Source organism: Mauremys mutica, chromosome 1 (genome assembly GCF_020497125.1).
Source record: "Mauremys mutica isolate MM-2020 ecotype Southern chromosome 1, ASM2049712v1, whole genome shotgun sequence".
Lineage (NCBI taxonomy): Eukaryota > Metazoa > Chordata > Testudines > Geoemydidae > Mauremys > Mauremys mutica.
In genome coordinates this window covers 26,172,044-26,196,572 of record NC_059072.1, presented here as the reverse complement: position 1 = coordinate 26,196,572, position 24,529 = coordinate 26,172,044, and the positions used below count along the sequence as shown (strand labels likewise).

Here is a 24,529-nt window from a genome sequence, read left to right as displayed (position 1 = left end):
TTCCTTACATGATTAGATTGTGAAGTATTGGTAAGAACACCAAGTGTTTTTTCAAAGGACACAATACACACAAAGACTCTGATCCTTTAATGAGCTCTGCATTGGCATAGGGATCTGCCTGCATGGAGCTCACTGTAGGAACAACACCCACATTATTTTGAAGGGGCCACCAACAAAATGATTCATTAATAATAATAATTTGTTCCTTTATAGCCGTTTACACTTTTGAATTTCTGTACAAACATTAACTAATCATTCATTTCCAGGAATTGTCACCCCTGTTCCTCTTTTACTCTAGAGGTGTTCAAGAATAGCATTCCCTCTTGCAAAAGAAAAATGACCAGAAAGTCCTACCCTGTTCCTTTTTCTTGTAATCGTAACTGTTTTGCCTTCATTCATATTTTTATTTGCTTAACTAGATGATGTCTTACATTATTTATTATGACTTTATTATAATATTCAAATAATAGATTATTATATGTCTGATTAATCTTCACTGATTCCTTCATTTAAGAATTAAATTACTCCATCATTCCAGTTAGAATTACTCCTTGCTTATCTTCAAACCCAATGTATCATAGCAGCTGGAATTAAAGCCAGTGTAGATCAATTTTTCATTGTTTTTCCTGTCCTTTGTAATTTTTCTGTACTCTCCATATGCTGGCTGCAAATCATTTCATTTGCATGTCTCCACATATTTTGTATAAAGTCAGAAAATACTAAACATCCCCATTCAAAGGCCAATGAACAAATAGTTAGATTATAATAGTCCCAATCCTGCATGGTGCTGAATGGCCTCAGATGTCAAATCTGGGAGGCCTAAGGGCACCCAGTAGCTTCCAAGAGGCTTTTCGCACTTTTTAGGATTCAGGTCCGAAATAAATTGTTTTTAAACTCAGTAGTAAGACATACCTGGTACCTAAAGTTATAATGCAAAATGTGCAAGTGGTGTTATTACAGGCATTTTTTCATTTTAGGTTTTCTAGACATATGTGATGACAGAAGAAAATGATTCCATTTTCAATTTAGGAGACTTGTTTAAAGGGAAGAGTCAAAGTGAAATAATAGTCAAGTTACTGGTTTATGCCATGCACAAAAAATTAATATATCCCACTTTATCTTGTGTCTGAAGGGATTTCCTTCTGTTAGTAGAGTTTTGTATGTAATTAAAGTACAAATAATCACTGTGTAATGTGGACAGACCCCAATCGGTGGTGAGTGGCATCAAACCTGGGACCTCTGAAGCTTGAGCTAAAAGACCTGTCTTTCTTAGCCAAGGCTGTAGCAGACTCATCAATCTGCAGCTGGTCTGGCTGCCATTAAAGGGAGATAGAGTGTTACATGAAGCAGGCATGGGTGCTGCACTTTACTTCCTGTTCATAAAAATATTTTTTTAGGAAACTGTGACATGATATTGAGTATTCCCGTTGAGGGGAAAGGGATGGCATGCCCTCCACTAGAAGGTAATTGATACTCAGTACTATTCTCAGCTGATATTATTTTTTCCTTCGTTTTCATCAGTGAGGAGTGGGGATAGGACACAACTACACAACTAACACTGATGAGATTAGTAGTAGTTTTTTGTTTGTTTGGGCACTTGCTAGTAGAAAGGAAATTTCTGCCCTTGCAAGTTTGAGGTGTGCTGTGGGTGGGGACTGGATATACAGAGGACCCCTGAGCCATCTGGACTGTACAGCTTTATTGTGTCCTGAGGTCCTGTATAAGCTGCACAGCCCAGGGCGGAGCCCTGGGAGGAACTGTACCAAGCCCCTCTTCTTCTAGAGGATGGGAGAATATGCTTTCTAAGACGCAGCATACGGGAGGTAGCTGAGCCATCACCTACTCCAGGCCCCTCTGATCTCTTCCCACTCATTTGTTCACCCCCTAGCTGCACTGAGGACCTGGACCCAAGCTCTGGGTAGCCCTAGTGCAGCCAGGTGGGAGGTACCCTTACTCCCCTGTATGGCCATGTTAGTACTTGAGAGCACAATTTAGCCCTTGATGAATCCAACTTTTAAATAAATCAGCAGTTCTTTTTCTTATCTGTTCAGAAATCATTTGACCTCATGTATAGATATTTTTATTATTGTAACTGTTAATTCTGTAGGTTTTCTGAGATGAAAATGTAGCAATAAGTCCATTCCATCACTCTAGTGTCTCTATTACTCACTTGGGACCAAATCCTTAAATCTGCTCGGAGGCCACAGAAACACAATTCCACTGGTGTTGGCCATTGGCTCAGTGAACTGCATAAATCCTCTGAATCAGAGCCTTTTGTAGATAGGAGTCACGACCTCTGCTAAGGCCCAAAGCCAATGGTGATAGTCAGAGCTGTAGCCAGGGTGTGCAGGGATGCTCTGAGTTCTGCCTCTAGTTTCTGAGAGAGGAGTTTTTCCTGTAATGCAAAGTCCTTTTGCTCAGGTCTTGAACAAGCAACTAGACTTGGTGCATATTCACCATGGGACTGGATGGTTTTCCTTTTCAAATGAGTCATTTAAACAGTGTCTCTCCTTGGCATAAATCTTTTTTAATCTTCAGGTATTTTTATACTGACATATGCATCTGTAAATGTAGTGCATCCAAGTAATCATGGTTTTACAAGGTCCCTGTTTTAGCTGAGATCTGTTGGATTAGAAAATCTGTTATAAGGAATCTAATTGCATTGGAAAAAGCAAATGTATGCACCTGTTCTCTGAAATTGTATTGTACGTGAATTGAACATTTCTAACACTGATCAAAATTTATTTCAATTTTATGAAAGACATTTACATAAGAACAGGCCTTAATGAGAAACAAACAGCTGTCAGTTTGCTGACTTCATAAACAAATCAGCACTTAATGACTGAATGAGAGTTTCAGGATAATGGAGTAAATGTAATTACAGTATCTCAGAAGGTAGCAAATATAATTTTTATCAGCTTCAAATTTGCATTGGCTCCTCAAGTTTCCTTAATACCAGGAGAGAATGCAGCATTATTTTAAATTACATATCACAAAAATTCTGTAAAAAAGAGGAGAGTGTTTTGCTTGCAGTACCTTTTCTGCATTTGGGAATCAGTATGATTTTCTAACTGTAATGCCATAACAATAACTTAAATTTGACATCAACCTGACTTAAATGTAATATCAGGAAGCCAAAAACAGATTTTGAGCCATACAAAAAGTATAAAATTTGAGAAACAGCTGTAACATTTTGAAGGTGCTCTTCCCCTGTAATTTTTTTTATATAAATTTTTGATATTACACTGTTTGTTTTAGTAGGTGGCCAAATGGTGATTGTCCAGACAGCCAATTTTTTATCACTGAGAATGCAGCTGACACTCTGCCTTTTATTCTTTTTTCCTTAATTAACATGGCCTTTTTAAAATCTTGATTACAATTTTAAATAGAGTAATCCTCTTAAACCAGTTGTTCCCTTGAGCTGCAGTGTAGCTTTGGAGGGCTTTCAAAAAGTATGGGAGGGACTGTTTTTTCCGTAACACTGCTCTTGCAACCAAGAGTTTAGTCTAAATACGTTTTCTTTAATTCAGACAGACACCTAGATATGTAACAGCTCTTATTATTCAGAGCCAAGTGACAGTCATGTTCATTTTCACAGGGTTCCTTCCAATCACTTCTGTCCAATTTACCTGTGCTGTGGTAAGGAAGAAATCTGCGCCGTTTGCCTTGATACAGATCACATTTGCATTGAACACTCACATTTGCATTACAATGGTATAGCTAGCTTGTTCAGATTCCAGCATAATGGCTGAGAAGCTTTTTAATTTTTTTTTTAACAAAAAGACAAAAAAAACCACCCCACATTCTGTTCTAGTCCTAGTCAGTGTAATGAGTCATCTCGGAGCCTGATGAGTGCTGCTGAGCTGATGACTCATCCCTCAGCCTGAGCCTGATGATTCATCCCTGAGCATGATTACCTGAGGGCTCCACATCAATCAGCCAGGGCTCAGCCAATCCACAGGTGTAGGTCTAACCAGGTGACCCCCATGCCCAGGATATAGGCAATGAGAGCTCTCACTCCAGTCTGCTTAACATCACTACCTCACTGGGAGTATCCCCTGCCACTTGGTGGTTCTGACAGACTGCTCCTACTCCTGCTCCAGCCTTGTTCCAGCCCCATTCTTAATTCCTGCTCTGACCCCTGGCTTAAGTCCCCAGCATGACCGCTAGTCCTGACTGCCACAGTTCCAACCACTAGTCATGACTGCTGCTGCTTTAACTACGAGGAATGATTTAGTTGGGTTTGGTCCTGCTTTGAGCAGGGGGTTGGACTAGATGACCTCCTGAGGTCCCTTCCAACCCTGAGATTCTATGATTCTATGAATGATCATCCATCAGTTTCTGACAGTTTGAGTAGACTGCCTCCTTTTGTGCCCAGCTGCAGAAGCTGAGCTGGAAACCCCTGGAGTTATGTCTATCACTGAGATCACAGAGATGGTCCAGAGTCTTCAGGATCAAGTTCCCCAATTGCATCTAGAGAATGCCTGTCTACACTCACAGATCCCCACAGCCACAGATAACCCCAGTACCGTCAGCCATGGTACCTTGGGAACCCAGCCCAAAGGTTTCACTGCCAGAAAGATTTGATGGGAACCACCAGAAGTTCTGTGGTTTTCTTAATCAGTGCTGCCTTTTATTCCTGATGAGTCCTGCGATGTATCCTGATGATCAGACCAAGATGGGCCTTATTATCAATATACTGACTGGTGAAACCCTGAACTGGAGCTAGCCACTCCTGGAACAGGCCAGCCTGATTCTCAGTAACTTTGACAAGTTCATCCACACCTTCTCTGTAATATTTGATTATCAGAATTGCACCTATACCATCTAAGCCACGCTGCAGTTTCTCCAGCAAGACTGTCAGCCTGTGTCTACCTATGCTGCCCATTTTCAGCATCTGGTTGCTGACAAGAGTGGAACAAGGTGGCATCGATTCAGCATTTACTCCAGGATCTGAATGAAGACAGGAAAAATGAATTGGTACAGGTCAAACCTCCCATTAGTTTGGATTTGTATATTGAACGGAGGCTCCAGATTAAGAGTCATTTGTTAGAACGATGCCAAGAAAAGAAGAGGTCGTGCACACAACTCCAGCCTTGTCCTGTTTCATTCCAGCCATCCCCTTGAGCTGTCCTAGAACTGGAGCCTATGCAGAGTGATGTGAAGAGAAGATACCTCATTAATCAGGGGAAGGAGTATTGACATCAGAACAGCTTTTGGTACTGGGGGGCGGGGCTACTTTGCCATTGAGTGACCCCTTAAATCCAGGCTTTCAGCAGACCCAGGGAAACAATCATGTCCAGCCCCATTAGAGGGTTTGCCGCTGGATGTAACCTCACAGTTGAGTTCTCCAACGAAGCCCCCTCTTCTGCCCATATGTATCTTGGCAGCCATGAACTGTCATCCTCTGCACCTGCAGGTCTTTCTCCATCTCTGGGTCTCAGTTACACCTGAGGTGAATTGAACCCAGCTTGCACTAATGAATTCTGGTGCCTCTAGCAATTTCATGGATACTGGATTCACTAACGTTAATCAGCTTCCAGTGCAAAGGAAGCCCACCCCAGATCTAGTGGTAATGATTGATGGTAGCATGCTGTCCTTTTCTTCAGTTGTCCAATAAGCCATGCCCTTCCAGGCTGAAAACCAAGATCACCAAGAGAGACTGCATTTTAATTTAATTAAGTCACCACACTCTCTGACCGTGCTCAGTATTCCATGGCTCTCAGTACATGATCCACACATCTTATGAAAGATGCTCAAACTATGATTTGAGTTGAGCTATTGTCAAGAATCGTGTCTAGCTGAGTCCGGGCCAATGAAACAAGAACCAGCACTGAGAAGCCCACTGCCTTCTGTGACCACCAGATTAAAGGAGTTAATGGCACATTAATCCCAGCAAAATATCAACAGTTTGCTGATGTATTTGATAAAAGGAATGCTGATATTTTACACCCATGTAGATTTTGCCCCATCGATCTCCAGTAATGGGCTAAATTTCCATTTGGACAAATGTAATCCTTATCAGAACCAGAAATACCTTGATGCAAATCTTGCAAAGAACTTCAGCCATCCATCCATGTCTTCTGCTGAGGCCCCAGTTTTGTTTATGAAAAAAGAAGAATGGCTTCTTGTACCTTTGCATGAACTATCGTGCCTTGGACAAAATCACCATCAAGAGCAAGTATGCTTTGTTTTTGGTAAACAAGCTGTTGGAAAGAATTGGTTCGACCAAGATATTTATCAAGTTCAATCTTTATGAGGCTTACAGTCTAGTCTGTATTTGGGAAGGTAACAAATGGAAGACAGCATTGCACACCTGTTACGACGATATCGAATATCTGGGTATGCCTTTTGGTCTCTCCAATGCCCCAGCCACATTCTAGTTCCTTGTCAAGGACATTTTCAGGGATGTTTTAGGCCAGTTCATGGAATCTATCTAGATGACATCCTCATCATCTCAGAAAGGTGCATATTTCCTGATCCAGGTATATAGAGACCATAAGAACCTGGAGTACCTGCAAAGAGGAAGGGCTCTCAACCAGCATCAGATCTGGTGGTCTTTTTTTTCTCCAGGTTCAATTTCACCATGATCTGATCCCTGGAATGGTAAACCCAATGCACTGTCCACAAGGGAGAGTAGCTGGATAAGAAAAATATGGCACCTGAACCTGCCATAGTCTTTAAGCCTGCCATTTCATCAGTGTGATGGTGACCAATGGCTTGCTTTCTCATGTGAAGCCCCTCCTACCCTATGTTGCATTTGCGATAAACCTTATGTCAACTGGTATGACTTAGTTTCTAACCCGAAATTCTCTGTCAAGAATGGGATTCTTATGTTAAAGGACCAGATCTATATCCCCAGTGGTGGACCACATTTAGCAATACTCTAGCTATGCCATGAATCATCCCTGGCTGGCCATTTCAGCCACTGGAAAATGTTGAAGCTGGTCTCTTGATATTTCTCGTGTCCAAAACTACATGCATCCATTGAGTCCTACATTGAATCCTGTGATGTCTGTGCTCAAACAAAGACCCCTTGGTGCTCTGATTCCACTGCCCAGGGATCACAGTGTGTTTCACACTTCTGACAGGAATTGTTCAAGTTCCTGGATGTTAAACTGTATGCTTTCTCAGTTTATCAGTCACAGACTGATAGACAGACTGAATGAGTGAACCAAATTCTGCAGCAGTACCTCCATTGCTTTGTGAATTATCATCACCATTCCCTCCTTCCCTTCAGCAAATTTGTGTACAGTAACTCCTCACTTAGAGTCATCCCAGTTAACGTTGTTTTGATGTTACGTTGCTGAACAATTAGGGAACATGCTCGATTAAAGTTGCGCAATGCTCTCTTCTAACGTAGTTTGGCAGCCGCCTGCTTTGTCCACTGCATGCAGGAAGAGCAGCCTATTGCAGCTAGCTGATGGAGACTTGTAATCAGGGTGGACCGGCAGCCCCCCATCAGCTCCCCGCTCCCCTAGGTTCCCTGTGCTGCAGCCACCCATCAAGATATCAATTGCCGGGCAAGACTGCTGCTTGCTGTGCAGGGAGGAGGGGAGGAAGAGAGGGGCTTAATGTCAGGGTATTCCCCTCCCCCCCACTCCTGCACCCCGCTTACCCCTTCTCCATATAGAGCAGGGAGGGGGACATGAGAGATAGAGAGAGCCTGGGGCAGCAGCTGCTGTCTCAACTTCCTGATCCACTTAAAAAGACAATGCACTTAAGAGTGGGTCAGTTTACTTAAACGAGCAGTGTGCATCTCTGTCTCTCTCTCTCCCACACACAAGGTGTGGGTCTGTCTCTGTCCACTATGCTGTCTCCCCTCCCTCGTGTTCATGCTGCCTTGTGTGAGAGGCTACACTAGCAACGTATTAACCCTTGAGGGCTCAACCGAGTGCTGGTTCATCATTTAGCAGCATTCCCTGGGGAATATCCCTCCCTCTTTCACCCTCTAACTTCATCACCTCAACCAAGCTTCACAATCATCATATCTGTGAACAGTATTAAATTGTTTGTTTAAAATGTATACTGTGTGTATATCTATATAATATATAGTTCTTTGTCTGGTGAAAAAAATTTCCCTGGAACCTAACCCCCCCTATTTACATTAATTCTTATGGGGAAATTGCATTTGCTTAACATCGTTTCACTTAAAGTTGCATTTTTCAGGAACATAACTACAACGTTAAGCGAGGAGTTACTGTACAGTAATTCCAACTACTGATCAACCCCCAGAGTCACTTTTATGCCAACTGTGGTTTCTACACTCATTTTCACCTGTCCATGCCACAAGCCTCCTATGTACCTGCAGCCTATGTCCTAGTCAATTACCATCACTGCATCCAGGAAAAATTGAAAGCTCATCTAGATTCAGCCCAAAAATATTACAAGTGTTATACTGACCTTCATGAGTGAGCAACTGCTCCAATCACAGTTGGAGATAAATTATGGCTCTCAACACAATACCTTGATTCTAGTTGGCCTTCAGGGAAGTTGGATTATCGATATTTTAGCTCATTCCGAGTCATCCAGCAAATCAACCCTGTGGCCTTCAAACTCCAGCTGTCTAGGGTGATGAAAATGCAGCCAGTATTCCACATCTCTTTGCTGAAAAAGCACATCAACAACTCCTTCCCCAGATGAGTACAACCATCACCTCCACCCATCATGGTCCAGGGGTATGAGGAGTACCTGATGAAGCAAATTTTGGATTCCAAGCTATGTACCTTGTCAATTGGGAGGGTGATGGTCCAGCTGATCATTTGTGGGAGCCCATTGAAAACATACATGCACCCGACCCACTTTGATAATTCCATCAATTAAGCCTGCTCCAAAGACCCCTGGTAGGCATCTTTTGAATGGGGGGAGGGAAGGAAATGTAATGAGTCATCTCTGAGCCTGATAAGTACTCTCAGCCTGAACCCTATAAGTGCTGCTGGGCTGATTAGTCATCCCTGACCCTGATTACCTGAGGGATCCACATGAATCAACTGGGGCCCAGGAAGTCCATAGGTGCAGGTCTAACCAGATGACCCCAAATCCAAGGATATAGGTTCTCAATGAGAGCAGCCACTCAGTCTGTTCAATATCACTGTCTCACTGGGAGTATCCCCTGCCACTTCGTGGTTCTGACAGACTACTCCTGCTCCTGCTCCAGCCTTGTTCCAACCCCATTCTTGATTCCTGCTCTGACTCTGTCTCTGGTCTCCAGCCCAACCACTAGGCCTTACCACTGCTGCTTCAACCACTAGGCCTGACCATCCACTTCTCAGTTTCTGACAAAGTGATCAAGCTGTTTTCACATAAGTTCTTTATAAGAAGATTTTGGCCACATTTCTATTGGTCTAAAAAATTCAACTCAATGTACTTACCACCTGTAAATATGAGAAACAAATCTCATGCCATAGCTCAATTAAAGGACTTCCTTTCAAATCAATGCACCAAGTTTTAGCCACAACACTCTTTAATAGTAATTGGAGTTGCAGCTATAGCCCAGCACACCAAGTTCAGAATACAGAATATGTACTCACTTCCATTACTCTTGCTCAGTACTCAAACTCCACATTGCAGTTGACATAAATCCTACTCCACATTCAGAATCACAGGGCAGGTCACTGAAGCAGTTCCATATCCAGGAAGATATGTCTGGAGGAGAGGCTTCTTCTTGTGCGAACGGTCATCTCTGTTGGCAGGCAATGCAGTGGCACCTATTGGTCTGTCACTGTTGGTAAATTGCAAAGCATCTCCTGCACAGTCCATTAGTCCCGGCTACAGTACTGTGTAATGCATGGCCAGCTGTAGCATCTTTGAAGTGCTGCCACATAAAATGTGAATGAACTTTTAAATTCCACATCCCATGTGTTGCACAACACTCTTCACAAAAAGAGGTGTAAATTGTTACCAGTGGGTCTGCTGGTACTGTCACTTGTGCAGAGCAGTTAAGAGCCTGATGGTATAAAATCTTCAGGCTCTTAACTTTCACCTCTCTTTGCTTTCACCTCTGAGCCCTGTGTGTCCTGGCATCCCCTGAGCTGTGCACCATGGGCAGCCAGTCGAGGCAACTGGGGGAAATCAGGGAAATGCCTTTTATACTATACCTTCTCGACTTTTTTTGCTACAGGAAACTGTGCATAGGACTCATGCTTACTACTTACACAATAGGAAACATTCAGTGGAAGTTAGGTGCCTAATTGTCCTTTATGCCTTTGAAAATGTCCCCCACTGGTTCTAGTGCTGCATAATTGAGTTTTGTGAAGCTATGATCATCATTTACAAGCAAGGGAATACAGAGATAATGCTTCCACTCCAGTAACTTGGAACAACAATTTGAGTTAAATAATCTGTCAGTGCATTGTTTTTTAAAAACAGTCTTTTACAAAAATATTTCTCCTTGTGGTCAGTGGCTTTTTTATTTCCTTGAACCCAATAAGAGCAAATACCGATTGTTATGGTTCTTCTTCTGGGATTACAAATTGTGATCTCAATGAAGTGAAAATGATCAAGGTGCCTTGAGGAGCACCATTGTTCAGTGAGCTTTAGTGTTCCTTGATATACTTCAATGAATTTTAGAAACACAGTTCTAAGAATTTAAAGGATTTTTTGAGGGGGTGGAAGGAGTCAATAGCACATTATCTTCAGGTCACTGACAAAATAAACAGTAAAAGCTAACTCTGAATGTTTATGGTCAGTTGTGTCTGTGTGTACTTAGGAAGTCCTTATTCTGTGGATTAAATGATGTGATAGGCATTAATGGATCATTCATAGCTTTTATGATCTAACTTTTCAATACATCATATCCTGAAGGAATATTTAATCTGCAAACCTGCCCAGGCATGTTAACTCTATATACTGTAAAACTCTTACTATATTTTTGATGAAACGTAATTACTGAGAATGGGGGGAAATAGTTCATTTGGGTGAAAAAGCAGTGCCTACAGCATTAAAGGTGAACAGAAACCTTTAGTTGATGGCTTTAAACCAAATTCTAACTATCACTTAAATCAGAAGTGGGCAAACTTTTTGGCCCAAGGGCCACATCTGGGTATGGAAATTGTATGGCGGGCCATGAATGCTTATGAAATTGGGGGTTGGGGTGCAGGAGGGGGTGAGGGCTCTGGCTGGGGGTGCAGGCTCTGGGGTGGGGTCGGGTCAGAAATGAGGAGTTTGGGGTGTGGGAGGAGGCTCCGGTCTGGGGTAGGCGGTTCGGGGGTGGGGTGGGCAAACTACCCAAGACCTCAAGACCCAATACTCAAAAAATGAACAAAGCAACAAGGTTAGACAATTCAAAATTGGGAATTTTAGTACATTCTGGGAGTTTTTGAATTGTCTAACCTTGTTGCTTTGTTCATTTTTTGAGTATCGGGATACATACACTTCCCACAAGCGCTTAGGCATCTTGATATGTCTGGCTATAACTCTGTCACCTTTAAACATCTTTAAGAAAAAGTGAGGTCTTCCTATGCAAAAGAAGTTAACTTTTTTGTTCAGTTGTGGGTGGATTTCAGTGATTCTCACTATTATGTATCAAATCAAAGTAAAATTATGTTAAAACAACATTATTCAGCTAGCAAAGTCAAGCACTCAAAAGTTAAAAAATGCCAAAATTAACGATGCCTGAGCGATCTTACTTTAGCTCCCTTATACATTATGCGACAGTCTTTAATTACATAATCACATATTATTTTTCCACAGATCCCCTGCTTCACTCAGTGTTCAAGAAGCACGGTGCTCAACTAATAAGCAGCTATTCGATATTTTGTTTTAGGCTCATTGTTCAATATGTGCCCTCTGTCTTATTTATGGCACACTATTCAGACCCTACTATGAAGAAACAATTATTAATTTCCTTAGAGTCTTTGCTATGGAGCTCATCAGTATAGTATCCAAGGGCTTCGCAAACATTAATTAATTTCTTTTCACAAACCCCTCCTTTGAGGTGGTGGGGTATTCTCACCATTTTACAGATTGGGAGCTCAGACACACAGAGATGATGGTAAAATATATCCATTAATTTTGGGTGTCCCATTTGAGATGCCTGGGACCTGACTTTTCAGAGTACTTAGCATCATATAGTACTTTTTATATTCAAGCACAACTCTCTGCTCAGCATTTCTACAAATCAGGACCAGGGTCTCAGGTTGTCACCTACAAAATGAGGAACTCACACTTAGTGACCACCTGGGAAAAGTTTGGTGTAGTGATTTGCTTAACATTACACAGGAATTCTTTGGCAGAAGAAGGTAGAATCCAATTCTCTAGGACAGCATTCAGCCATGAGACCCTCCTTTCTCTCCCTGCAGTCCCCTGCCTCATTCACTCCACATCTGCCAGCTTCTGCAACAAATGAGCTAGGGGTCCTATGAACAACAGCTTGCTTTAACATAATCCTGATTCATCCCCAAGAGAGGTCCATCCCGTGCACTAAATGAGACAGGCGTCCAGAGGGAAAAATAGTATATGATCATATTGTTAAAGATGGTGTCATAATGCATACATGCATAAAGGGGTACAGGCATACTTAGTTCTGGCATTTCTGCTTTTTAGTACTTGACTTTGCAACTTTATTAACATTCTTTTAACATTTTTTGTTTTGTTTTGTTTTGTTTGTTTTAACATGGCCAAAGCTATGTATTTTTCTCTAACCTTGTTCTCAGAAATGGCTGAAGTGGAGAAGTCAAATTACCAGCAGGACAGAAACGACAACAACCGCAAAACCTGGGTTAGGGGTGGGGAATGTTACACCTTTAACATATAGCATGAAATTACAGGGTTTGGATTTCATTTGAGTGCCTAGCCAACAATGGGTCGTTTAAAAAATATTAAAATAAAAGCAAAAATGTATTATGTAAAACATATCTGCCTCTAAAAGCTGATTAAAATGTCAATAAGCAGATCATAAATTCTTGTAATATTGTCTCAAAAAAGTTAAACTTTTGTATTCAGTAAAAATGACACAACTGTTAGTGAATGGAAATAACATACAAAAAAATTGTTTTCTAAAATGACTTGTTTTAAATAATGCAGTACCCAACAGGCAGTCTTACCATGCAAGGTACAACCTATTAATTCACAAGCTTGACATGTAAAATCTCTTAAATTCAATCTCCAACCATTCTTTTCTAGCTTTATGTTTTATCATCCTCACAGAATGCTACTGAATAGAAGTTTGCTCCTCTTCATGAAGTTTTTAAACATCATGTTTCAGTTAAGCATAAAGCGTTTGAAGCACCTCTGTAACATCCCTCAGAAATGTCATGAATAATTGGAATGTCCCTCATTTTCTCCTGCACATAAAGGTGCTTCTGTCTAGAAAATTAGTTTATCAAAATCTATCTTCAGTTCTGTCAATCTCTTACAAGTAGAACTGTAGAACTAGTTTATTCTGTATTTCTGCTTTGTTGCATTCTAGCCTCTTGCTGAGAGTTGTGTAAAGCATTACAAATAAAACAATTTTGTTATTAATTTTAAGGTCCAGTGCTACACGTTTCCGTTGGAGTCAGTGCTACTACACAGTCCAAGATGAATGGGCTTTAGACAACATCTACATTGGACAGCAGTGTCCAAATATGTGTAATGGACATGGCTGGTGCGACCATGGCGTATGCAGGTATTGCATGTTTGCCAGTTCCTCTGGAAATGGTGACTCTGAATGCTGCTGAGATTTTATGTACTGTGTTATAAGGATGTTAGGGCACCTAAAGCTTTGGAGACGTATCTTTCAATCATTTAACATCTAAATTAAATAAATGAAATAATGTGTTGGTTAAACCATTATAGCCAGAACAAAAACTAACAGGTGCTCCAGTCCCCAAAAGCAAAGCAGCCATATACCTGGTGGATCCAGGCTGTGGAGGGATCCTTCAGTGGGGTACAGCCATCATAACTGCATCTACTCCAGCATCACCATCCTGTCCCAGGCTAGGGGATATGACCAGGGCACTGCTGTGACCAGCTGATCCCATGTTGTCAGAGTGGACCCCTGGGCGGGTACTATTTGGTAGCCAGTATCACACAGTATCTTTAGGCTTCTGTGACTTATACCAGGGACTTGGCTAGTGCCTACTGGCCTCAAGATCATCTAGATACCACAGTGACTGGCATGTTTTTAAATAACTAGAGAGAGAAAAAGATAGATGGTATTTTTAAAAAATATAGAGGTCGTGGATATAGAGAAAACATAACCAATTAATGTTTATCCACATTGTAAAAACATAGAAAAGTATAGTAGACTAACAAATTTCAAGACCTCTTGGACACTGCAAAGTAGTCAATGTGCTCCACACCATGGCCAGAACTTTACAGGGACGGCAGGGATACAACTAAGATCCATCTACACCAAAAGCAAATGCCCCTGCCATGTGAGCAGGAGGAAAACCTCTGATCGCTGTTATTATTCTAGAACCTAAGACACAGAGTTGAGCTGTGGTACACGTCCACACAAGATAGATCGTTACGAGAGAGATTTTCTAAGTCACAAATGGAAGTCAGTAACCCAAATGCCATTGACTTTCTCTCCCCATAGTATCATTCATTTACCTTCCATCCCAAAAGATCACAGAGTGTTTTGACTATATAAATGCAGGTATAACTAACCACTAAAATGTAGCCATCTTTGGGGGGAGAGACAGCAACACTATGTAACTGTAAGTGGAGGAGAAGTTTTGATCATGGTCACTAGGACAAGCCCCTGTTCTTAAATATCCCATGAAACTTTTTGTAAGGATAGATTTTTAACAGTTCATGGGCCTTTCTGTGTGTGGCCAACTTGTATATGCTCTAATTCCAGTTTGCTAATACTCTCTCCAGTTTGCACACTCGTGTGTAGTAGTGTGCCCATGCAAATCAGGGACTGTGCAATACACAGGTCAGAAGATGTGCAGAAGTGTGCAGGCCTGTTTGGAAATTTGGCCCTTAATACCCCTGTGAAGAGAATAGCCATTACATTTTTTGTCTCATTGGAAACATCTACCTACATAGTAGTTTCTGTGTATCTGTTTCAGAAGGGCTGAACTGAACATGCCAGGACCTGAACTTGTGATTCCAGGGAGTCTGATTATTTCACACCTAATTTAGAAGGGCTGCTGCATTGCTTTAAAGTAATTGTGGATAACATCAAGTAGAATATATATGTATCTTTAGGAGCTTGGTGTCTTTATGCTTCTCTCCAGATGTGATCCAGGGTACCAGGGCACTGACTGTCACCCTGAGACTTCCCTCCCTTCAACTGTAATGTCTGATTTTGAGAACCCAAATGGTTTGAAGACTGAATGGCAGGAAGTTATTGGGGGAGAAATTGTAAAACCTGAACAAGGCTGTGGGGTCATTTCTTCTGGATCATCCCTCTATTTCACCAAGGTACGGCCAAGAGTTGGATAAATTAGAAACACTTTATATATATTTTTAAGTGGAACCTAATGTCGTTGTATGGCAACAAAGAAGGAGATTGGTGTGTATGTGTTAGGAAGAGTGACAAGACTAGATGACATGCAGTACATAAATGCAAAACAGACAAAAATATGGATACGTGTGCAGAACAAAGCCAAGTTAGACTTTTTACAGACAAAAAGGATGGGAATGCAGAAGTTGATTGTTCACCTAAGAAATACCATGTGTAATGGGAGGAAGTAAAGGATCAGTGATGTACCTGAGAAATCTGCATATTAATCTGCTATTGTTTATAATAGGATTTGTATATATACTGTATTTTCTTTCAAGTAACTTACAACTCCCATTAGTAACTATTCTTTAATTCTTTTTCTTAAGAAAGGGCAGTAGTCTTTCTTTCAGAGGCTAGTTCTTTCCTACACTCAAAGCATTCAACTTTTTGTGAAGTCAAAGAACTGGAACTGGTGAAAATACAGATATGTTACTCCTCCAGCCTTCTGTAAAATGCTCTTATGAGATACTTTGTTTGCATGACTCAGTTGGCTCACACATAAAAATAACATGAAATAAAGAGAAAATTAGGAAATGTGCAGATCAATAATATATAATCAGATGAAAGCAAAAAGATACTTTTATAACCAAATGTAAGATTAGGAGAATGGCTTTGTGGTCACAGATTTACTTTTCTTCTTACATTACCTTGGCTGTAATATCTGACTTTCATTACAGAAAGGAAAACTATACACATAGTTATGTGGTTTCCTTTTACAAGCCTGATCCAACTGCCACTGCAGTCAATAGAAGTTGGATCAGACCCCCAGAGGAATAAGCTAATGTGTTAAGCTATGTAATTATACGTCGTTTATCTCATTTACAAAATCTATCCCATCAAATAATTTTCAGAACTTCTATATACATGCAGGGGTGCTGGAACAATTTTTATAGTGGGGGTGCTGAGAACCTTTGAACCAAAGTGTAAATCGTGTATATAATGGAAACCACTTCAAGCCAGGGTGTGTGGCAGCACCCCCAGTACTCTCAATTCCAGCACCTATGTATATGTATACAGCCAAGTCTCCTGGAAATGCAATGCTGTACTGCAAGTTTCATAATAGACCAATCAGTCTAACTAGCTAATTGTGATAATTGGATTTTTGATATAATTGTCTTCTCTATTAGATGTTCCTCCTTCTGGCTCATTTTCTCAAGCCAAGTTTCTCAAACTAATTTGCTAAATTAGAATTAGCCTGCTATGATCTGGGGTTCTCTTTTATTATTTTTCTTCTTATTTCTGCTTAGGAAGAGTGAAAATCTCATTTAGAAATTCTTGGCTTCTTTCTATTGATCTCTAAGGGTTAGGTTAGCATTTATTTTTTTCAGTAGCAGCAGTCTGAGTGCCATAATTGAAGGTGGCTTATTTAATTTGTGTTTAGATGTTCTGTGTTAAATGCACCTCGCTGCCATGGTGATAGATGTTATAATAAATTATTTGTAATCATTGGCTGACATTTGTGTGTTGTTTTCGGAGCACGTACACATGTGTTGCTATTTCTTTGTATTTGTTCAAATAGCCACTTTGTATTTGAACTTCTAATGTTTACTGCCATTATCAGTCTCTCATTTCAGGATTAATTTTGGCTTTGTTCTGCTGAGTCCTGGTTTATCTTTTATAACTCATTTTAATCAGTTGTAGGCGTGTTTGCATCACAGTACTCTTTCAATTAGCCCCCTGCATTCCCTTTGTGACTTTGCAAAACTGGAGGCCTGTTTTAATTAACCTAATTCTGTAGCTGATTATTCTATTGGTAGAATGGATTTTGTGTTATATGTATGAGAAATACAGCAAACCTATCTGAAATAGTATCTCAGTTCTTCACATGAAGCTTGATTCACTCCTGCTAGTTCAGAGGATGAAGTACATTGCACACAGACCCTGAGTTATCCAGGACTGGTACCCTCAGAAGATTGTGTGTTTACATGTCTTCCCCCCTCAGAGGTTCAGCTTGATCAGGACAGCTTTCAATTCCAGCTCAGTCGCTGAAGGAAGTTGCCATGGAGGCTCCCAGGGGAATATCAGCCCTTCCCTGCACCCTGGACATGCTCCCTCCCTGGCTAGTGTAACCCATTTTTGGTACCATGCTAGCCAGGTTTGGACCCCACAGCACAGTTGCTGTTGCAATCATCTTACCCCACCACCTTCTCATTCCAGGTAGACTTTCCTCATGCGGGGGCCCCATATTATGTCACAAAAGCTTATATAACTCAAATGAAACAATACCATTGGGTTTTAATTTAATTTCATGAGGCTCAAGTGATTTTTTGCATATTAAAAAAAAGTTTTAAACCAATAAAATCTGCAATTGGCTGCCGAATTTCAAGAACTTAATTTGGTTCATAAATCAATTTACAAAAGATTATTGCTCTAAACATGTAAAGGGATTGATACTTTGATATTCTGCATATACAGTGTATTGTACAGTCTATGGAACTAGATGTATAATATTATGCATCAGAGAGGTAGCCGTGTTAGTCTGGTTCTGTAAAAGCAGCAAAGAATCCTGTGGCACCTTATAGACTAACAGACGTTTTGCAGCATGAGCTTTCGTGGGTGAATGCCCACTTCGTCGGATGCAAGAGATGATTCTGTAGAAAATTTAAGATAACATGAGTGTCCACTACTCTGCTCCACTGTGTCCCTAAGTCTTATGTTTGTTTAGTCTACTCTGGAACCCAGAGTTCAACTTTGTTACTGTTGTGGCAGATCGGGTAATATGATGTTGGGAGTGGAACAAACAATCCATACATTCAGGTTCAGAGGGTTGATCCATTTTGTAGCCATAATCCAAAAAACAAGACTCTTCACAGTCAGAGCCTTGTCTTGATGGATCTGGTTCCGTGCGTACTCCAACCCAGTGAGACAGTGACTCCTGTAACACTCTTTTTATAAAGAGCAATTAACCCAAACTGAGCTCAGCTCTCTTCCCTCCTGGCTGAATTCTTTGGTGAAGGCAAATCTCTAGGGGGAAATGCTGGGAGTTTGGGTACTTACTTCAGTTGAAACGTATTGAAGATTCTCTGCTCCAGGAAAGGGCTTTCTTTAATCACCTCCCTTCCAACTGTTGAGCAGTCGATACATCAGGTTACACCTCTCAGTAAAGTTTATTCAGATGCTTACCATAAAGTCAGTGATTCTTACTGCCAAAATATGCCAAGTTACGGCTTTTTTTAGAGCACAAAAATGGTGAAATCAGTGTTCTGTCTCCACCTGCACAGATACTCTTGGGTGATGGTTTTTCCTGTCACCATCTTACCTATAGTAAAGTATGGCAGTGCAGGATTGGTCAGTCCTTGAGCCTGATATCAGGTGATGAGCTCAACTTCATCTCCTGTTTGCTTCTCTAAATCTTCCTCTAAGATTTTTGTTCTTTTCTGATAATTCCTTGTAATTCCTCCATTATCCTTTCCCCAGTCCAACCCCATTTCCTCTCTAGGTCTCTAGTTCAGTTTCCCTGTGTATCTCTGGACCTGTAATTCTGCTCTTCAAGTATCTTCATTTCCATCAACTGAGACACATTAGAAATCCCTCCATATCTTATAGCACATAATTACAGTAGCACCAAATCTTCCCCCAATGCACATCTTTACTAGATTGGCTGAGCTCTTGAAATTGCATTGGAAGCTATGGGCAAAAAAATCCACCCATCACACCATGGGGCAGCCATGAAGCCACTCCATGGCTAATAATCCAGCATCATGGCAGGAGTAGCCTCCATGCAGAATGGAAAGTGTTGATAAATGTTGATAAATGCAAAGTAATGCACACTGGAAAAACATAATCCCAACTATACATATAAAATAACGTTGGCTAAATTAGCTGTTACCACCAAGAAAGAGATCTTGGAGTCACTGTGGATAGTTCTATGAAAATATCCGTTCAATATGCAGCAGCAGTCAAAAAAGCTAACACAATGTTAGGAACCATTAGGAAAGGGATAGATAATAAGACTGAAAATATCATGGTGCCACTATACAAATCCATGATATGACCACACCTTAAATACTGGGTGCAATTCTGTTCACCCCGTCTCGAAAAAGATATATTAGAATTGGAAAAGGTACAGAAAAGGGCAGCAAAAATAATTATGGGTATGGAACAGCTACTGTATGAGGAGAGATTAAAAAGACTGTGATTTTTTAGCTTGGAAAAGAGATGACTAAGTGAGGATATGATAGAGGTCTTCAGAAACGTGACTGGTGTGGAGAAAGTGAATAAGGAAGTATTATTTACTCCTTTACAAACACAAAAACCAAGGGTCACCCAAGGAAATTAATAGGCAGCAGGTTTAAAACAAAAGGAAGGGCTTCTTCACACAATGCACAGTCAACCTGTAGAACTCATTGCCAGGGGTTGTTGTGAAAGTGAAAACTATAGTGGGGTTCAAAAGAGAACTAGGTAAGTTCCTGGAGCATAGTCCATAGATAGCTATTAGCCAAGATGGTCAGGGATGCAACCCCTTGCTCTGGGTGTCTGGCAGTGAACAACAGGGGATAGATCACTCAATGATTGCTGGTTCTGTTTATTCCCTCTGAAGCATCTGGCACTGGCCACTGTTAGAAGTCAGGATACAGGGCTAGATGGACCATTGGTCTGACCCAGTATGGCCCCTTTCATGTGCTTAAATCACCTCTATAGAGTGGGAAGTTTGGTGGACCTACATAGTGTCAAAGGCATTGGTCTTACCCTCAAATCCTTGCTTCACAGAGAGGTGTTTTGGGGGTAGGACCCTACAACTCCTGCTCCCATCCCAGCACAACAGTACTGCACTGGTTCTGTTGAAGATAGGGCCCTCCCTATAAAAGAGGGGTCATGTATTCAGAGTGGAAATACACTACTCTATAAAACCATTGTTGAACTTGATTCTGCCCTCCCCTAAGTTGATAACAAGGCAGGCAATGATCACTTCAATAGTTCAATGTAGAGAAAGATGGTATGTCTCCTTTGCTGGTACTCAAAGATACAGATAGCAAAACAGACTTCTAAATACTACCAGGCCAGATCTGCTTTCTGCTGGCATAAATCCAGAGTAATTCATCATCAAACATACATAGTCTAATAAGGATCATTGTGCCAGCCAGAGTAATCATGGTTGATGGCATCACACCAGAAGTCATGTAGTGAAGTTTCTAGATCTGGCTCAATCCTGCAAATCCAGGAAACTCGGGGGCAGCCTGTGAATAGTGCCTGGTCTGGTCAGGATGTCATGTCCACCTCTTTACACGTCAGTGGAAAGTTTGAGAGCTGGGCTGGTTTTGTCCATCCTGGGTGAAATGGCTGAAGAGCATGTAGTGCTGCTTTTGAATATAATGAGCAGATAAAGGAAGGCCACATCCTTGGGAGATGGTGACATTTTGCATGTAGTCAAACCACTTTATGCTCAGGATCTGGCTCTCGCAGTGATTTCACAGAGTAATTTCACTGACTTGAAATGAGCAACCCCTGATCTATACCAGTGTAATTGGGAGCAGAACATATCCCTAGGTGCGAGTGAAACATACTTACATGAGAACTGAAGGTAAAATGCCTCTCTTTTACCCCTGTTGCAAGAGTCGACTTTATCCATTTCAGTGAATGCTACCATGGACTGTCTCCATAAGGAGGTAATAGGAAGCAGAGATATCAAACATACTGATTTTAAAGTGTAGAGGAGATCTGGAATTTGACTCTGCTACTCTGATCACTGGATCCTTGATAGCTGCCATGATGATGATGATGATTTAGGTAGCTGGGTGCCTCAGAAAAAATGTGAAGCCTTCAATTCAGATTCTTTTAAAACATTAGGCTTGCATGGAGGAAAATGAATGAAAAACAATAGTGGAGAGGGTCGGATGGCTATGGCTATGTTGAATGCTGTGAATGCGAAAAAGTTTGTGAGTATGAGGTGAACGTATGCATCCATGGTAAGAATGTTTCTTGGACCACAGAAACAACCCAGAAGAAAGAAGATATTTCATGGGTAGGTGAAAAAGAGAGTGAATGAGACAAGTATTTAGTCAGTGCTGCTCTGTGAGAGTAGATCCTGGACAAAAATGGTCCTAGGTTTTTTTTAAGATGCAATATGGAAGGAAAATGCAGGAAATCAACAAGGATACTATGATAGGGTGTTAGTGTGTGCCAGCCCAGACCCTGCAATATGTTAAGCACCCTCGCGTCCCTTTAAAGTCCGTGGGAATTGACAGTGTGTGAAGGGGGTCATTCATTGCTGGTGCCGCCTGGTGACTGGATGTTGCATAGCAGCTCTTTCCCCTCTGTCTGCTGCTGATGGCCACACGGCCTCTGTGGTGACCAGCCTCTTCCTATGACTTGGCCCTCCAGCCAGGTCACTTTAAAATCTGTCTTCTTCTGAGGTAGTCCATGAACAAAAAGCAAAGGGAATTAATGCAAATAAACTAAGTTAATAGGAAATGGAGGGGAATTATTTCTGCTTAGAGTGCATCAAAATCTAGGCCACCCTTCCTTCAGGGAGAGGCCTTCATGGAGTGGTCATCTGAGAGGCTCCTGCTTTCAGCCAGCCCTTTCCTCAGGAGCTGAAGGTCTTTCTCTCTTCTGGTCTACAAACAAGTGACTGCTCTGCTACCCTTTTAAACTCCTCCTCCAACCTTTGCATGTCTTGCAGATGGGGGGGATGGAGTTACCTGAGCCCAGAGCAGCTCCTTAACCCTTCATTGTCCAGTGTGGGGTTTGTATACCCCATCACACAGTGCTAAACAATTTTCAGGATCTAGACTTCAGACAAAGTGATAGTACAAGATTTGACTGGGAAAATTAGATGTTATGGGCCAGGTTTTCAAAACACTTTAGTGCAGTTCCATATGTGTAACAATGGCAGTTGCTAGGTGCTGGACACTTGAAATTCTGGCCCTAAACGGTTCAGGATGTACAGGGTCTGTTCCCTCCTGGCTCCCTTGAGGGTGCAAGACACCAGAAACCATGAGGAGGAGCACAGAAGAGAGAGGGTCATTTTCAAAATTTACAAATGTGTGTTTAAGGCCTTGCACGCCTAGTGCTAGATAAATAATTTTAAAAAAACATGGAATGCTGGGCTTGTGATGATAAAAAGGTGTTCAGGATAGAAGTAGTGATACAGTCAAAAGTGATTACAGTGTAAAGAATGGCCAAAGTAGGGACTGTGTCTTAAAGCCCGATACGGGGAGAATTACACTTGTACAAAATGGAACTCCTTTGCATTGCAGTATATTGTACATAATTTTCCATATACAACTGTGTTTGACATTTAGACATTTTCAGTAAAAGTGTCTTAGTGTGATGATTAACAATCTGAATACATTTATTTTTTTTTCATATGCCTCTGTACTACAGGATGGAAAAAGGCAGTTGGTGAGCTGGGATTTGGACACCACCTGGGCAGATTTCGTCCAGTTTTACATTCAGATAGGTGGGGAGAGCTCTTCATGCAATAAACCAGACAACAGAGAGGAAGGTGTACTTTTGCAGTACAGCAACAATGGAGGTATCAGTTGGCACCTACTAGCAGAAATGTACTTCTCTGACTTCAGCAAACCTAGGTAAGGTATTGGTTCAAACTAAAGCCATATCATATCAGACTTTTTAAAAAATCTCTCTGTTTATTAAAAGTCTAAACAAAAACATTGCAAGGCATAATGCTTAAAATCCATTACAAGGAAACTCTTCCAGGCTTCAGTAGTAAAGTACTATGACTAGGACTGGAGAAAATAATAATAATAAATAATAATAATAATAATAAAGCTGGACCTTAAAGAAAAACTGTAGTGAAAAATTAAAGTGTCCAGTTAGTCAATCGAATGTGCAACATGACCACTAATATATATACAAAATTAACAGGAAAATACAGAACTTGCCCAAAATGAGGTGCAGAAATTTGTTGTTTCTTTTTATCTCTGGTTTCAGCTCTGATGAATATGTATTGATATTACATGTAAAAAAGTACATTAAAAGAACATTAAGGATGCAAAGTTAAACACTCCAAAATTAGGAAATGCCAGAATTAAGGTTGCTTTAATTACATCTATCTATCTTAGGTACTTATGTGGCTTCTATTACTATAATAACTCACAGGCTTTAATGTATTTAGCTTCACAACACCCTTGGTGAGGTAGATAAATACAATTATTCCATTTTTACATGTGGGAAACTGAGGCACGAAAGAACTGAGGGTAACATTTTCAAAAGGGCCTAAGTAACTTAGGACTGGAACTGGTCAAGAATTTTTTGTCAGAATCATTTTCCCATGGAAAATGCCCTTTTGACAAAATTGAAATTTTCCATGGGAAATGACAGCTCCCCAGCTGCCCGCGTGGAAGGCTCTTATCAAAGCCTTCCAGAAGGACTACGAGGCTGAGTGCCATGACTCTGCCTCTCTGGCTCCGAGAGACGGTGGTGAGAGGTGGAAAGGCTGAGTGCTTTGTGCGCTCTGCTTCTTTGGCTATGGAGCTGGAGAGTAGCTGACCTCCCTGGCAGCTTGTCTGCCACTCCGGAAGCTTGGCTGGAAGGCTTTTGTCAATTTCACTACAGTGAAAACAAGAGCAATCAAAGTGGGCAACAAGGAAGCCAAAAATTCCCATGAAAAATGTCACCATTTTGACTTTTTGTCATGATTCAGGGTGAAAATATTTTTTAAAAATGCAAAACTTTGCATGGGAAGGGATTTCCATTTTCCACCCAGCTGTGCTTAGGTTTGAGGTTCTGGATGGGAATGTGCTCTAGTAGTTACATGCACTTCTGCCCCTGTATTGTCTCCTCCATCCCATCTGTCCCCTTCTGCCCAGTCACCTCCTGCTCCTATCACCCTCTGCTCCAGTCTCCCATCCTCATTCTGTCCCTGTCCACCACCCCCTGAACCTTTACATTCAAGTCAGGTTGCTTCTTCCTTCTTCTCCATGCTTCCTGGGCAACAGCAAAGGGAGCACTGAGTCTCACCATTGTCAGATCTGGTGCCTGGTGCCACAGCAGCTCATAGCAGGCAGGAGGAGCAGTTGCAAGGAAAGCCTGGTTGGCACATACTCAGTGCAGAGGGAATGTACAGAGAATTTAGCTGCCAGCCTCTTGCAAACCTCTACTGAGCACATTTGAATGGTGACTTTCAAA

At 41.3% G+C, this 24,529-nt stretch overlaps 1 protein-coding gene across 1 annotated transcript in view; it reads left to right on the top strand.

Moving 5' to 3' along the window:
- The window catches only part of RELN (reelin), a 473,567-nt gene that overhangs the window by 338,669 nt on the left and 110,369 nt on the right, over positions 1-24,529 (top strand). Inside the window, exons 23-25 of the mRNA XM_045031243.1 lie at positions 13,469-13,606; positions 15,168-15,354; positions 22,763-22,968. Of these exons, the coding sequence (XP_044887178.1) occupies positions 13,469-13,606; positions 15,168-15,354; positions 22,763-22,968 (531 nt within the window). The remainder of the gene's footprint in view (positions 1-13,468; positions 13,607-15,167; positions 15,355-22,762; positions 22,969-24,529) is intronic.